At 42.6% G+C, this 17,240-nt stretch overlaps 2 protein-coding genes across 4 annotated transcripts; both read right to left on the minus strand.

Moving 5' to 3' along the window:
* Positions 1-321: 321 nt before the first annotated feature.
* Positions 322-14,567, minus strand: LOC143351353 (serine/threonine-protein kinase N-like). Of its 3 annotated transcripts, none has more exons than XM_076782828.1 (15): positions 14,373-14,567; positions 13,124-13,331; positions 12,427-12,581; positions 6,851-7,102; positions 6,619-6,769; positions 6,460-6,547; positions 6,020-6,375; positions 5,710-5,948; positions 4,758-4,925; positions 3,901-4,218; positions 3,670-3,821; positions 3,387-3,606; positions 3,209-3,316; positions 2,984-3,124; positions 322-2,913 (listed from the first exon to the last, which is right to left on the minus strand). In XM_076782828.1, exons 1-15 carry the CDS (start codon positions 14,457-14,459, stop codon positions 2,770-2,772), a joined length of 2,787 nt encoding a protein of 928 aa, XP_076638943.1. In that variant the 5' UTR covers positions 14,460-14,567; the 3' UTR covers positions 322-2,769. The 3 variants fall into 3 exon arrangements, with proteins under 3 accessions (XP_076638943.1, XP_076638944.1, XP_076638945.1); XM_076782829.1 differs by lacking the exon at positions 14,373-14,567 and adding an exon at positions 13,535-14,120; XM_076782830.1 differs by lacking the exon at positions 4,758-4,925.
* On the minus strand, positions 7,141-11,508 carry LOC143351354 (uncharacterized). Its single transcript, XM_076782831.1, has 2 exons — positions 9,179-11,508; positions 7,141-9,077 (listed from the first exon to the last, which is right to left on the minus strand). The coding sequence occupies exons 1-2, from the start codon at positions 10,028-10,030 to the stop codon at positions 7,719-7,721; spliced, it is 2,211 nt and encodes a 736-aa protein (XP_076638946.1). The 5' UTR covers positions 10,031-11,508; the 3' UTR covers positions 7,141-7,718.
* Positions 14,568-17,240: the final 2,673 nt, after the last annotated feature.

Here is a 17,240-nt window from a genome sequence, read left to right on the forward strand (position 1 = left end):
CTACTCGAATTTTTTTCTCAAAAATGGATAGGATTTCGGGGGTATGTCTAATGACTAAAAATGATTGTAATTGACCCCCGCAACTGAAAATAATTTTTCCAGAACGATTTGAAATTTTTGAATTTAATTGTTAATAACTTTCTAACGAAGCCTCCATCAACAAATTGGTATTCTTGATTTTCGTCTTATTTTGGCCTCCAGAATCCCCCATTAAAATTGGCCAAACACCCTGTATATGTGGTGTATACGTATAAGTATACATACGTTTCAAGCATAACATAGTATGTAAGTAATACGTCGACAAGAAAATATTTCTTTCAGTATAGAATTATATATGTTTATAGAAATGTGTATTTTGGCAGTTAGGCATGTAGAGAAGTAATGTAACTCATTATTTATGCGATAGAAAAATAAACACGCTTTTTAAATATTAATAAAAAGTTATATCCTTTATGTTTATTGTACCTTTACTTTCTCGAGGCAATTTGAGATAGTTTATATTGAAATCGAAATTATTGCTAATGGATCGAAACGGTAAACGTTTTCATGAATCCATATGCAACATATTTTCTTGTCCGTTACATAAACGAAACGTGTCACGCAGTTTTTCAACGTCCTTGTACGTTCTAACTAAGGTTATAGTAATTCAACTAAATTTTAAAACTTATGTATGAGAATTATATAAAAACAGGCACATTATAAATAATGTGTTACATGAGCACCTCCGTATAAGTAGGTTTTCATTTGAAAGTACACGATCTCGGTAAAAAATAGTTACCAAATGATAATTTATCGGTGTATTAAGGCAACTAGAATTCGAGATTACTCGAAACTATCACACGTGATACGATCAGCCGTCTGTTTCGCAATTTTCAATACTTTTTTTTTTCTTCTTCAGAGAGATAAACAACGATCTCAATTTTATACAATTAAATTTTACAATGCAAGAAAATTCCAAATGAAACCCGTTCGTGTAATTATCACAGTATTGTAATTTATAAATATCGTAAACCATTAAATTGTCGCTTTTCCGTAAATCGTTATAGACCCATGATTTTCACAGAAGTGCAATTAGAATTTACGCGATTAAAAGCAATTTATATACTTCGTTAGGTTCCATTTAAAAAGTTCTTTTATACAAAACGTGATACCAACTATTTAATTTTATAAATGTCTTATATAAAAAACGATATTTGAAATGAGTCCGATGGAGTTGATAAGGTTTTTAACGAAGGAATCACTGATATAATTATGCATTGCAACTCTTAATAGTAACTAGTATATTATATGTTACTAGTGGTAGTTTTAGAAATTATTTATACGGGAATACGGATTTACTATTTTAAATAAATTTATAGTATGTAGAAGACAAGAATTCTAACAAGGCATTAAAACGATGTTAGTACGAAACTCTTTCAGTAACTAAGATGTAATGCATATATTATGATGTAATTGTCTACAAAACCGGAGAAAAAAAAAAAAAAAAAAAAGATGGAAACTATAAAACGATATCTATAATTATACGTGAATATGAGTACTAACGATGTGCTATTATGAACTTGTGTTATCATTGTGATAAAGTGTTATGTAATATACCAAGCTGAACTATTGTACTTATGGATCTTATGCATTATTAATTTTCGAGGTTTGGTTACATATTTACAAAGTATAGCACTAGAACACCACTTGTATTCTATCACGTACCGGAAACGTAAAAATATGTTGATAAATGGAGGAGCACGATTAATAGGGATATTATATAGGAATCAAACCTGGAGAAATTTGTACGACAAAAAAAGAAGTCGATATATTCAGATTGTGTGTAAATAATTGATCTCATCATCATCTTAATGGTTAGGTACACGTGACTAATGTAATGAAAGTGCCAAGTGTTAATTGTAGATTAGATTAGATTGATTAACATTGTTGTACATAGTGCCATTTCTTCGTTCAATTCTCTATCACATGAGCATGAGCAAATACAACTACATTTTGATTTATTTTATGCACTTTATGAATCTTTTATATGTTTATACAGCGAATATCCTTTAACGTTACACGAGGATATAAATCTGAAGTAGTTGAAAAAAAATGATTATTATACATAAGAATGATAGGGTGTATGATGAAAATTGTAAAATAATACTTCGATCTAAACAGAATTAATTTCAGACGTTTGGTCAATGTCTAGAATCACGATTACAAGATCTGATAAATTGTGTACGAAGCGGTAGAAATCTTTATAAATTTGGATCCCAAACAGTAATAGTATCGTATCAAAATATGGAACATGCTAGAAAAGTATATGTACTATTTATGTTTCTTTTTTCCTGCCTTTCGGGTTGATTAAATGTGAACATTACTTTAAAAATATTTCAAATGACTACAAATATTTCTTACACTGTATACTGTAAATAATTGCGATAAATGTAAATCTGAACGTATAACTACGAGTTAAAAGCCTGAAATTCATATATTAATTAAAAACCTGAGATTCAACGGTAGAACATAATTTTTTTTTTTTTTTTAAATTCTCTATATCTGATTATACCATGATACTAAAAATAAAACATCTGTACAATACATAACATTACGAAATGTGGAACATATTATTCTGTCAATTAAACAAATACATATATAATTACCGATGTTGCTGATTGCGATTTGATTGCCCCTAAAATGATGTCTGAAAAAGTAAATAGAACACTAAATGATTTGCGTATCAAATTTAACAAAAAAAAAAAAAGACGATCTACATTAACGTTATGGCTAGCACCAGTCAGCCATGTACGTAAAATCTTTAAACAGACTTTGTTCTAAATCGTTAAGTGGCCTTGGATCTTTAGGTGGAGTTAGTTGAGGTTTCTCTGATGTAAATTCTTCGTCGAAATTACTGACATCTTCCACAGAATGCTGGAACATAAATACATAAATGTAATGTATCGCTGAACGCGTAAAATATCGATCGATATCTAATACTTACAATTACTGGAACGAACGGTGGTTTAACGCGTCTTAAGAGTAAATCGTCCCAGGCTATATGCCTAAAGAATGCTTGCTTTTTAACATCTTCAGCGTCTCTTTCGCTACTACCCAATCTTCTATCGGGGTTTTTCCTTAGCAACTACGATCAAACATGAATCATAAAAGTCATTTAAACGATACTTATTGTGTTTCTGTATATATAGAAAGAGAATAGGATAATTACCCTTCGCATTATTGCTATCGCTTCCAAAGAAAGAAATCGTGGATAGCGAACTTCATCGTTCACGATAGAATCGAACACTTCTTCCTCGTCGTCACCGGGGAACGGCGACTAAACAAAATACGTATTAATTAATCGAAAGGAACGACGGTATACGGTCACTGAATTATAGTGAACTTACCTCACCGACAAGCATTTCAAATATTAATACTCCAAGACCCCACCAATCTACAGCCCGCGTGTACGAGGTTTCAGTGAGAACTTCGGGTGCCAAGAATTCTGGCGTCCCACAGAACGTTCCCGTTCTATCTCCGTATCCCATTCCCTCTTTACACAAACCAAAATCAGCGATCTTCACGTAACCCTCCGTGTCCAATAATAAATTGTCTAATTTCAAATCTCTGAAAATTTTAATCGTTTCGTCAATGTTATGGGATCGATGCAAAACTATATTTTACGCTTACCTGTAGATGATTCGACTTTCGTGCAAATATTGCAACCCTAATACGACGCAGGCGGAGTAAAATACGGCTCGCGGTTCTCCAAAAACGTCCGCGTGTATGTGCATCATAAGATCACCGCCGGCTGCGTACTCCATTACGAAACACACGTGTGCCTGCGAGGAACAAAGCTTTTATTTTCAGATGCTTCGAACAGAATCGCGCGTTTTAAACGCGACTGAAACAAATACGTACCTCGGTTTGAAAACAAGCAAAGAGATTTACAAGGAAAGGATGACGCGTAGCGTTGGCCACTTCGAATATTCTTTTCTCCGAAAGCAACGACTCCACTTCGTCTCTTGCTATTATGTCCCCCTTCTTCAGCGCTTTGATCGCGAAATATTCGCCTGTGTTTCTGTACTGCGACAGAATCACTTTACCGAAATGACCGCGGCCAAGAACCGACAGTAGCCTGAAATTATCTATGGTCATTCCGGTGAGTTGAGAGTGCCTTCTGGACTCGTAGGCGCTGTCTCTGTATTGGGAAGGCTTAGTTGGAATTTCGTACACGACCTACAATCGTCAAACCATACGTCTTAGAATAACACGTTTATCCCGGTGCAACAACTACGCTAACATTAATTGTTTAAGGATTAATTGATAGTATTAAGTGTTGTTATTCGATGTAGATATGCGTTAGCCGTAGTTACAATATAGGAACACTAAATTTTAATATAATACGTACGTTGTTAGTGTACTCGATAGACAAAGTTTATTCGTGGTAATTGTTAGAAGGGTACCTACAGCTGCTTTCTCATGAAATGTTTGCGAGATTAGAAGCAAGACGAACGTGTGACATTACACAAAACATGTACAAGTACAGTAATAAAAGCTTTTGTACAAAATACACACACAGGTACATGCACAAATTTAGATAACATGCTGTTTACTAAAACCTATTAAAATTATATAAAAAAAAAAAGGAAATATTAGCAACAGTTTGTTATTTCGATAGAACGGGTTATAGTAGAGCGATTTTATTTTGAATGTGTGAGTAATAAAAGGAGTAAAATAAATAAAGAATTAGAGCTGCGTGTAAAGGAGGTATCTACCTCATCTTCAGGAAACTCGATGACGGGTTGGGGCGAGGGTGTGCGTGAAGAGGGTGGTGCAATCAGCACGGGACGAGGCTCTGTAACGAGAGGCCTCAAATTTGCGCCCTGAGACCCCCCCTTTTCCTCGTTGTGCAGGAAATCAAACTCCCTTAATGCACTCTGTAACTACATTACTATCTGCTTATCTTCAGAAACTACTTTAAGTTGCAGTATACTTTCAACTGTTGCGTACCGGGTTGAACATAATAACTATTACGAACGGACAGTACTTCAGCAAAGTAGATCTTTAAAAACCGAAGGGAGTTTGTTGCAATTACGTCGACAGAACGTGTTGCGCAGTGCAACGTATTTACATTTACACTGAGTTTTATGAGAACAGCATAATGCATAAAAAAAAAGCCAACAGAATGAAAAATTGCGATAACTGAACGGTAAAATGTAAATAAAAGTTTGTACGCATTTAAGCATCTAGCGGTTCGCTGCGCTTTATGAATAGCATTTTAAAAGTTTCCAACGTACCTATAAAAATAGTTATACTCGTAGTACTTTTCGAAGCAGTAAGTGTAAATTGCTAATGTACCTTGCGCAGTTAAAAAGTATATAATATGTACTAACATGCCTTGTCAAAATACATATTACTATATACAGACGTTAGACACTCTATGGAATATCAAATCGGATATAATAATATACTGTATGCATGTGTTCTACATAATTTTTACCCATAACCAGTGTACCAATAACCCTAAACCTTTCGAGTAACAGAAAATACTAGGAAACTTTTTAATACTTTTGCGATAAGATGGGTAATTGAAAAAAATCGCTAAAAGGTATAAGATATCTTTGTTTGAAATTATTGTCTTTCGCCGAATAATTTTGAACGGTAATCGTAATTGCCTTGCTAGTAAAAAAATATAGTAGAAAATATTCTAAATTCGACACGACTTACTTCTTGATCTAATTTTGGCGGCGGTGGCGGTGCTGGCAATGAAAGCTTCTTTGTGACTGTGGGTGGTGGGGGTGGAGGATGTTCCGGTGGACGCGGCAGTGTCGGACTACTACTCGAAGCGGATAGTCCTAAAGGTCTTGCTCCTCCCAAACCTCCTTTATCCGGATCAGGCAATTCACCGGGTGTCTCGGGTTTGTCTTCCAACGAGGTATCGAAAACTAGCTGCAATGGTTGCGGTCCTAGAACATAAAAACTAGCATTACGTTCGTATACTAATTTATTATCGATACAACAGAGAATATATAGATACCTGATGGCGGGCTTTCCGAATTTCTTGTATTATGCAACGAAGGGGCCGATCGTTTCAGGAGTCTACCCCAAGTGGCGACGTTGATGTTCATTTGATTGGCTCTCGGGAAGTTCTTCACTTGTTGCTTGAAAATCTTGCGTTGACGTTGCAGTTTCGGTTTCCTCGAAATCATAGGATTGAGGAATTTGATCTCGGCGAAAAGGAGGCCCTGCGGCTCTAACTGAAGCGCCATTCCGTGTCTCACGTCGTCGATGAACTCTTCTAAACGCAGAAACTTCACAGCACAAAGGGACCTCCAATCTTTCCAATAAATGCCTATTTCAAGTTCCCTCGATTTATCTAGTTCGATGGAAAACCTACGAAAACGACACACCGTTCGCGTAAAATAAGATCTGGGTGTATATACCTCTTACGACAACACGTATGTAATAAAAATGTACCTTTGATCCCAAGCCTGCTGGGAACACGGTCGCCAACTTGTTTGTGCTACCGTTTGGTTGTCCAATTTAATAACTGCCATAATATCATCTGAAATAAACCCAAAGATCATTAATGTCGTTAAGATTATCGAGATATAATACCTGTAACGAAACACTTACTGCTTGTTTCGTCCTTGACGCTGTACGACTTGCTCGAACTACGTCCCGTAACCCCTTTAACAAAACTACGTAAATCTGGACTTGCCGGGTGCTCTCGTCTCGTACGCCCGGGTATTTCTTCCGCCAAGTCTTGGCATCCCATTAACCTAACCTGTAATCGAAACTAGACGCTTGAAACGAAATTCCGTCGCATGGAAACTCATCCGATCGCCCTATGCAAATAGTATTTTACCTCCAATTGTCCAGTAACAGCTGCACATCTTGATACCGAAGCAGGCACGGTGGCTCTGCCTTCCAAGGGACCACGAAACGGTTGCAACGACGTGTAAGTCACGGGGACTGGGCTAGCCGATTGCACGCTGGCTAATTCTCTCTTCAATTGAGCGGCTGTACCACTGTCGGGTGGCAACTCCTGTCTTCTAAGTTCAAGGGATAATCTCAACAAGTTCAGTTTCCTACTTGATTCTGCGAGACTCGCCTGAGCCTAAATTAACGGAGAAAATTAATATAGACAAATACATAGTACATGGACGGGTTCAAAAGTGAACACAGGTGAGAGAGAGAGAATGAAATGCCACTACTAATGTAATCAATATTTATTAACGGCATGAACAGCATAAATAGTAATAGTAGTGTGTACCTGCTAGCTTAAATAAATGCTCGATAGTCAGCAGAATGTTTCGGCGAATTTGGTAACCGGTCGGAAATAGAAAAAGAAAACTACGAGTATGGAATACAGTATCATGATCAATAAATATAATTTAAACACACGCGTTACGGCATCATACAACACAACCTTGTGCGATAATAATTATTTCTAATGCAATTCCCCTATAATGCAGGAAATACTACAGTGCTCAAACCCCTTCGACCCGACGGTGTCTCTAATACTTTGCTATCATCTTCAGAGTAAAATGATAAATAGTGGAATATAAGGGCAACCCATTTCGAATCGACTTTTTCGCGAATCCAAGTTCACAGCGGTACCAGAAGTTCGTACAATGAAATTACAAAAATACTGATATAAAATTGTAAAATTTTATATCGTGTCGCAGGGGTTAAAAAGAAGCTGTAACAACACGTCAGCGGGATACGAGATCTCACGATTTACAATTGCCCGGTACAGGACGAACGATTTTCTTCTGGTCGCGCAACCAGAAGCCCGTTTGCCTCTCGAACTCGCTCATGGGGCCATGCTCGCGCGAGTTCAATTCTTCGAAGTGTCTTCGACAATGCTCGCACGAACACGAGGGATTCTTGGCGGGCCCTATGTGGTGTCCGGGTTTGCGAAACGCATTCACCACAGCACCGAAAATCGAGGCCTTTACAATGTGGTCGGTTCTTTCACCTTGGGGCGTCATGAACGGGGAGGTAACTCGCGAGGGTACTTTCGAGGGAAGCGGAGACGGGCTCTTCGAGCCAAACGGCCCGATCTGATCTCGCAGAGCTTGCGGATGGAAGATACGGTCGCTCTTGGACGCGGAACCAGATCTATCCGCCTCTGAGCTTCTCTGCGGAGGCTCGTTCTCCTTCACGTCAGTCAGGTGCCTCTCCACGGACTCCTGGATGCTTTTGCTGGACCGTCTGACGATCGAGGCTCTCTTGGCCATTCGCTGGCTCTCCTCGCTGGACACGAAACTCCAACCTATGGTGCCGCTCTCGTCGGTGTCCTCGCCGCTGTCGGCCGACGACCAACCCACCTCGTGTTTCTCCAGATACTCTCTCATCTTCCTGTCCCTTAACATGCATCTGCGTTCTATCTGCGGCGACCGCCAGCTCTTGCTGCCCTCCGACTCGGTCTTCGCCCAGATCTCCTCCATCTTCCTTATCCTCTCGCGATCGCTGGAGCTCGCGTACTCGAAGCTGTCGCAGGATGTCAGGTCCCGTCTGACGTTAGGTGTCAGCGACTCGATGTCCGAGAGAGTGTCTTTCGACGAAGTGGCCACCGTCGAGTCGTAATCGAACGGTATACCAGCGTTCGACGACGCCGCCGACCAGGGTGCCGAGTAATCCAGGTCCCTGAGCGCGCTGTAAGAGCTGAACTGCGACGGATACAGCGAGCTGAGGACGTCGTCGCTGTCGTAGCCCTTCGAGCTGGCCAACGAGGGCATTCTCATCGGCGCGTTCCTGAAGCTGTCGCAACGCGACTCCGTCGTACGCTTCAGGAACGCTTTGTCGTCCTGAAATCCGCGCGGCAGAACGTCGCCTGGCACCTGGGTGTGTACCACCCTCACGTCCGGGTTCTCGAACACCGTCAACGGGGTGTCGCGCTCGTTGTCGCTCGACGTGTCGGTGTTCTCGTCGTCGTCCTCGGTGCCCGTGCAATACACGTCGATGTGCACCGTACGGGACTTGCGTTTCGCGCTGTCGTCCTTCGCGGAGGAGTCGGACTTCTCCGATTCGGCCGCAAGTCCCACGCTGGTGGTGGCCTCGGACGCTGTCGGCGATACACTCTCTTGCTACAAGGAAACGGAGGTTCTCGTTATCTAGCATTTTGCGTGGGACTCGCGTTGGTTATTTTCTTTCGTTCATTTTAAGAATCTAATTAGGAAGTACTAACCTTTTTCTTCTTCTGCTCGTCGAAGTGGTAGAGACCGGTGGCAGCCTTCCTCCTGACCCTGTTCTTGCTAAACACCGACGATGACTCCCGGGACTCGATATCCGTAGTCTGCGACGAGGCGTCCTTGCTAATGGTGGTCGATCCAACCTTGTCCTTGCCAACGAAGCGGTTGGAGGCCTCTTCGGCGGCTTCCTCGCAATCCTCCGGCACCGTGGTGAACTGATGACGCGCGAAGACATGCTGATGGGACGAATGGTGACGCCAGGAATGATCGTACGAATGTTTGGTGGGCTCGCTGGTGGTCGTTCTGCCGACGGTGTCTTTCTTGGAGCCGTCTACCGCGTCCACGGCCGAGAGTACGATGCTGCAGGTGCTCTTGCAACGACGATTGTACTGCTGGGACGGACGACGGGACGGTAAACTCGAGTAGGAATGCGGCGAGAATTCTGTAGTGTAGCCGGAGTCGGAGACGTTCGCCGTTGGTCGTCCTCTGGACGACGAGGACTCGTCGTTCCCCGAGGCGCTGGACCTGGGGATCGTGAACGATCCTGGGTTAGGTCTGGGCGGCGGCGTCGACGTGAAGAGTATGTTCCCGCGTTGGAAACCGAACGCCCCGGACGACGCTGATGGCACGGACATCGAGGACGCCTGGGCCGTAGACGGGGACGTATCCGTGGTGTTCCATCGATAAATCATGCGTACGCCGCCAGAGTCCGTGACCGTCGAAGACACGCTGGCCGGCGTCTGTCCGGATTCCGTGGTGGTCGGCGTGCTATGGCGGATCGTCACCTCCGCTCGAACCAACCACGGCGGTGGTTGCGAGTTACCAGGTTCCCCCTGGCGTCCGTACATGTCGAGCCCTTTTCCTCGGTCTCCTCCACGCCGTTATCCACCGCAGACCGTTATCGGTCAACGGACGCCAATTCGGCCACCATTTTACGGGCTTCGTTGCGACGAGAATCCGAGCTCTCTCGCACATGGATTCGAGGAAAGCGTATCCACGACGAAAAAACGATAGCAGTCTCTCGGTTCGCAGAACCCCGTGCAGAGGTTTCGAGAGGTTAGAGTGGATATCCGACCCGATGCAAGAGAGAGAGTTTGACACCGAGGGTCCAACCGAGGAAAAGTTATTTCACGGTTCGCGAACTCGCGAAAGACGAAGAAAATCTACGATATTGCGTCTCCGCGATCTATTTTCGGACTGCCGTTACCGCGTTCGAGCGGTTTTGGTATCGTTTGTATCACGTCGATATTAAAATTGTAAAACAGTCACCCGCGCGACGGAACGCCACGGACTCCATCGTGATCCAGCCTTATTTTTTTTTCCGTTTCTTCAATCGAGACCGATAACTTTTCTCATAATATTTACATTCGTTGCGCCGCATAAGCGAATATATGTTCCAAGTGTATATCGGGTCTCGTTACCGTCGCCTGCGCGCTCGCGGTCCCGTAAGGTGACAAACCATACGTCGGAGCCGGGTATAATTAGCGCAATATAAATTTGGAGCAACGCACGGTCGGGGGGACCAAATATACCTGGAACCAGATGATACTCTCAGGCGTCGTTTGCTTTTACCGACGGACGGCGTCTCGCCCACGTCGGTCGTCGATACCCACCGACCAAACGATTAATAATACTGTTCGAGCAGTCTAAATGATAAATGCACGTTTTCCCGTGATCCTCCGGTTCCCTTCCAACGGAATCTTTCCTCGAAAACGCAGAATCGACAGTACGGCAGCGCCCTCTATTTCTGTCAGTCAACTTCCCGTCTTGGAATTCGACGATCCTTGGCGGCGTCTTCGTGCATGGCTTTGTCGCGAAGAAGGAAATCGCTGGCGACGATTAGATTAGGAGAAACTTCGTGCTCTAGACGAGTGCAAAGCGTATCCACAGGTGTTGCCTCTCGACACCAAAAGGGGCGTCACAGTCAGTCTTCTCGTAGGCCATAGTTCTCGACGCACGAATTTTAATCGCGAGCGCGGCGGACGTCGACGGGTCCAGGGATGTCCTCCGGAAGGACACACGCGTTTCCCGAGCCGTCTGTTCGCGATTGATTGGCGCACATGTCGTTGGTTTATCGCGTTGCTCGCGACTGGGTCGCGCCAGTTCCCCTCGAGAAGAGGTGGTAACTAAGCGCGACCCGAAAAGGCGTCATAGAAGACGACGGGGTAGCGGGGATTAGACCGGTGGCTATTTTGAGAACCGGTGCGTGGACGCCAGGCGTCGCTCGGACTCGACGTCGTAGTCTACGTCGAGAGACCCTCCGCGCCGCCAAAATCCATTCTGTCCACCCGGTGGATGAATTTTTTGATCGCTCGATCCCCCCCCGTTCCACTTAACACACTTCGATGGCCGCGCGGGCGTTTCGCCTGGCCACGAAAGCTTTCACAAACATTCTTTTTCCGACGCGATGTAAATATTTTATAAACGTTGAAACAAATGAAAAGAGGAGAGGCTTCCTAACAAGCCTCTAGACGACGGGATGTTGAATAGTCGGTCGAGGAGTTATATAGGAACGTAAGGGTCAGTCAAACGCTTGCGAGAGAGGCAAGAGCGTAGCCCTCTGGCGGCGAGTACGGAAAGTGACGCCACAAACCCTAGATGAGGCTCGCATTTTTTCTAGGTTATGTAACAAAGTGGGTTTCCGTTAATTGTATTGTTGTGTCGTACGTTTTTAACGTAGAATTCGAGGAAGATTAGAAATGGCGAGCATTTTGAGAACACGTTACGAAGATTGTGCTGTGGATTGTTTTCGTATTATCCGTTAACGATAATTTGTGTATAATATCTGTACATAATAGTATAGGTTTCCATTTAAAAAGATCAAAGTTGCCAATAAGCCAGAATAAAACAGAAGTGTTTGCCTTGAAACCCTTGAAACCAAGAAACACTTGTATTTAACATTTTCGCCAAAAAACGTGGCGTTTTCCATATTAGCATTATTTCCTCCGCACCAACGATCCAATGTCGGTACGAAGAATGGCTTTCACCATCAAAGGGAATCACGCGTTACGGTTGAATGAGATTTTATAGATATAAAACAGTAGCAATGAATATCAATTTCATGAAAGACGCGTCCGAGAATGTCATACAAACAGCGACACGCACATAATACGTGTCTGTTATTAATATGGTATGAATGGTACCCTTTTGACGTCGTATCTTCGCCGAAGCGTACAAAAGCTTTTCATTATCGAACACGTCAGCTGTTGCATCCGACTCTATCGAACATAAAATAACCACGTACCTCAGTTAAGGCCTTCTTATCAGCGACTTTGGCACTTTGCAGAAGACGTATCACGTTCTTAGCCCCTTCCACTACCGCGGCTTCGATCCGCAAACGATGTCGCAGCTCCTCCACCCTTTCTTCCAGCGCGAGCTCCAAACTGGGCTCGTACCTGTCTGCAATCAGTAATCGACGACGTTATCGATCCGGTTCGAAACAATATCTATTTTTTTTTTTTCTCTCTCGAACAATGGAAAACCTTACTCGACGATGGGAACGTCGTTTCATATCGATTTCGACGCGTCTCTCTCGCGGTGAAAATGAATCGAAAGCACATAGAGACACGGCTGACGAGTCACGAATCCCGATACGATGACTCGGTTAAAACGCGACTGGCGATCGTTTAACATCTACACCGAAAGCGAGATTGTTTTCGCGTCACGCGAGACCGCCGGTGTCCTCTCGTCGCTGGTGCAAGAATTGTTAGGGGAGAAAACGATAACGGTGGATTTTCCCAGCGTCAAAGAGACGCGTTCTTCCGAGTCAGAGCGTCAACCTATTTGCACGTGCTGAATAATATCTTCTGCGGACCGTTGCACCGATCCATTTGGATGATACCAGACGAGTTCGGGAAGGGAATCGAAGGTTTTCACGAACCGTATTCGTAGAAATACTGTTTCGTTTCTAATGCTTTTCGCTCGTCTTTGTTAAATTGTACCTTTATTGCTAGTTGTTTCGCCGTTTGGCGGCGGTGCGTCACCGCGCGCGTGTTGTTGCTGACGCGCTTGCCGGACCTTCATAATGCGCATGCGCAGGAACTCGATTTTGGCGCGAGAATCGTCCAACATTTGTTGCGCCTCCTGCAACAATTTCTTGTCCCTTCCGCTGGTCAAACTCTGGATCATGTTCTCGGCGCCCTGCTTCACCTGCAACCGCGAACAGAAACATAAATTAATCGAAATTTTCATTCAACGAACAACGGATGAACGCGTTCTCATCTTTTATTCGCTCCTCGAAACTTTGTTCCTACTTTTAACAGAACGAAAAGCGAAGAATAATTTTGTTTCTCGATTTCTAATTACTTTTCTGAAATTGTTACCGTAACAACAAACTTTAAACTGAAATTCACCTTTTTGAAGAAAAATTTCGGCATTTTTGCTGCTTTCTCGACGAAGCTCGATACGCAACTGCACGTTTCCGAAACATTGTAAGTATTCACCAGCTCTACGGCTAAACCTATTATGTACTGTAACGTATCGCGCGATATGACGTAAAAGACACGATTTTGCTTCGATACGGATCAGGTCGGGCATCGACAATTAGTCGACCTGGACTGGCGCGTTGCCAGGATCGATTCCTTCGTGGAAAAATCTCGTTTACTTTTACCGATTTTCTGTAATCGAAATTTTTCGAATTTACGATCGATAACGTTCGATACGTACGATAAAAAGTCGCTTGAGAAATAATTAATCGAGACACACGATACTCTGGTTCGATTCGATTCCGATCGATGTCACGCGGATTGAACTCGCGAAGCAAGTTCAAACCTTGCCTCTACGATTAGTTTAAATCATCGTGTGACGAAACGGGAAGCTATCTTTAGTGGAAAGAAAAATGCCGACGATTCGCTGTGGCTGACTCACAGCGAGAGCGAACAAGAATCGTTACTGTCTCTCGAATAATCGCTCGCGAATCGCAGACCGATTATTACACGACGTTCCATACATTGTGACGTACCCATATAGACAGAAAGAGGCGTAATAACGAAATTATAAACCACAAAAATAGGTAACCTCGCGTCGATGTAATTCTCACAACTTTGACACAAGAAATTTGTGAAATTATTATAATATTGTATAAATTTAAAATACAATTTAAATTTAGATTTATACTGGTGTACCTTTCGATTTTATTTTTTTTTTTATTTTTTTTTTCGTTTGCATTTCTTTTTAATAAACGATGTCTACCTTGAGTTCGATATTGAGCTGCTTCTCCAAGGACAAAAGACGGAGATCCGTGAATAGACCCTCCTGACTCGGCGACGACGGCCCCATTGGTGACAGAGGCGTGTCTGAAACGAAAATAGGCGTTGAAAATAAAAAGCCGCCTCCTTGATACGGTCCAGCATAGTTTCATCGCGACAAAAATCCATTTCGCTGTATTTTTATCATATCTGTACAATACATTTTCTATCGAAACGCCAAACTTTTTCGTCCCTAACCTCAAAAATGTCATATCCCATCGATTTTTTTATCGAGACTAAAATTTCGAAGATTTAGATGTGTTTGTTCGAAAGTACAGTGTCGATTACGAAAATGAAATTAAGTTCCAAGACGTATTTTCTATCGAAATGCTAAGCTTTATCGTTCTTAACCTCAAAAATATCGTATCATGTATTTATTCGAAAGTACAGTGTCGATTACGAAAATGAAATTAAGTTCCAAGACGTATTTTCTATCGAAATGCTAAGCTTTATCGTTTCTAACCTCAAAAATGTTATAACCCATTGATTTCTTATTGAGAATAAAAATTTCGAAGATTTAGATGTGTTTGTTCGAAAGTACGATGTCAATTACGAAAATGAAATCACGTTCCAAGCCACATTTTCTATCGAAATGCTAAGTTTTATCGTTCCTAACCTCAAAAATATCGTATCATGTATTTATTCGAAAGTACAGTGTCGATTATGAAAATAAATCACGTTCCAAGACATATTTTCTATCGAAACGCTAAGCTTTATCGTTCCTAACCTCAAAAATATCATATCATGTATTTATTCGAAAGTACGATGTCGATTACGAAAATGAAATTAAGTTCCAAGACATATTTTCTATCGAAATGCTAAGCTTTATCGTTCCTAACCTCAAAAATGTTATCGTCGATTTCGTATCAAGAATAAAAATTTCGAAGATTTATATGTGTTTGTTCGAAAGTACGATGTAGACAGCAAAAATGAAATCAAGTTCCAAGACGTATTTATTAAGGAGAACCTGAACGTTTGGAATATTGTTTAAATTATACGGCTGGAGTCGCGTGGGTGTCAGATCGTGTGATCGCGTCTCGTTACATCCGAGAGTTTCAAGTGTCCAATAGGTGAAATCGTAAAGTACTCGAATCCCACTTCCTGTAACCCACTAGAGATATCTCGGAGGCAAGTCTAAAGTCTCCCACGTGTTTAATGTACTCCTCAAGTATAATATAAGCGTAGAAAGAGTGCTGCTCTTCTTTGTTTCGCGTATACACCGTTACGCGCGAATTTCCCATCGCCACTTTTCGCTAGACTGGCTACCGAACGATGTTGTAAACGTACAGCTCGCCGAGTATAAAATTTTTACGTGTTTCACACGAGATAAATAATAATTTCACATGTTTACAATAAAATAGAATTAAATACAGATTATTCTTATCTTTGCACGTATTAAAAATAGTAATTAAAAGTAGGCAAATATTATCCCCATTTCGAAACAAGCTGTACACGGTTAAAGAAACACGACCGTGTTCAAATAGAACTTCTACGATCGTACGTATGCAGAAACAACGATCTGAAAGTACATAGATCGCGAGAACCGAGTGTCAGAATTGTAAGTACAGCTTCCGGGCGAGCCGGAACCCGACGAACAATTAACATCAATCAATTCCACTTACGTAATTATATCGACGCTGTTTGCGAAACATACGCGACTTTAATACAACGGTCACACCCTGATACCTTTTTTTCATCGCCAATATTGCCCGTACAGGGCGATCTGAATAACTGGGCGGGGCCATAGCCCCCCCCTTCCACGCGAAGATCAACAAAAAATCTGTAGCAAAACTTTGCATTTTTTCCAAGCTTTCAAGAAATAAAAACTGTAAGCGTGCTAGGTGAGGATTAAATAAATAACAAAGTGCAGGTGCATCGTTTTGAAAAATTCCAAATTTGAAAAAATTACGAGGAAACAACTCTATAGCGTGACCTAGTTGCTAGAATCAGCCTGTAAAGGCGCCGCGGACGGCGTACGCGGATTTCCTGCGCGCCGAAACGCGTAAACAACGGGGCGAATCGCTGCGATCCCTCGTTTACGCTCCATCGCGTCTAGAAATTCAACGGGTGCGACCAAAATTTAACAGAGGCTAACGAGTCGCCACGTAGATGGAAACCAGGTCTATGTAATTCCAAAGACTGAACTCGAAGCGTCTCGTTAAGCGTACGCGAACGTTAATGGTTAAAAAATGGAGGGTATTCGCTCCCTGGGGCAGTGTCCGTTTAGCGGCGCCACTAGCATACGTCCAATTATCCGGGCAAACTCTATCGGATGGGATCGCGGGCGAACAATAGTCGAGACGGTGTAAATTTCCTTGTTTCTCTTCCGAGTGGCGGCGCGGCTGACGAAATTTCTTTCGAGCCCGGCGGACCGTGAAGGCTCTTCGGAATGATTTATCATCAATAAGCACGCGGTCGGGGCCACGAGGTTTGTCCAGCCGCACAGAAAACGCAACGGTAATGACGCGGGCGCACGTCGCGCCGACAAAGCGACACGTAAGTGCGCGTAAGTGCAACGCCATGCGCACGAACAACCGCACTTGCACTGTCGGCTGCGCACGCTTAGCCTGACATGTCCGAATAAGGCGAGCCACGGAGCAGGACAGAGAGAAAGAGAGGATATACAGGGTGAGGCACGAACTAGTCCTCGCGATTTTTCAACCCCTTTCGATGGTCTGACAAAAAACTGTTTTCTATCGAAGTTAATCAATAATTTCTGAATTTAATAAATAATAATTAATTACTTGTTAATTTAAGCAACTGCAATTTCTTGTTGATGAAATACTGATTAACTTCGATAGGAAAGATTCTT

This window comes from Colletes latitarsis, unplaced genomic scaffold (assembly GCF_051014445.1).
Source record: "Colletes latitarsis isolate SP2378_abdomen unplaced genomic scaffold, iyColLati1 scaffold0141, whole genome shotgun sequence".
In the NCBI taxonomy this organism is placed as follows: Eukaryota; Metazoa; Arthropoda; class Insecta; order Hymenoptera; family Colletidae; genus Colletes; species Colletes latitarsis.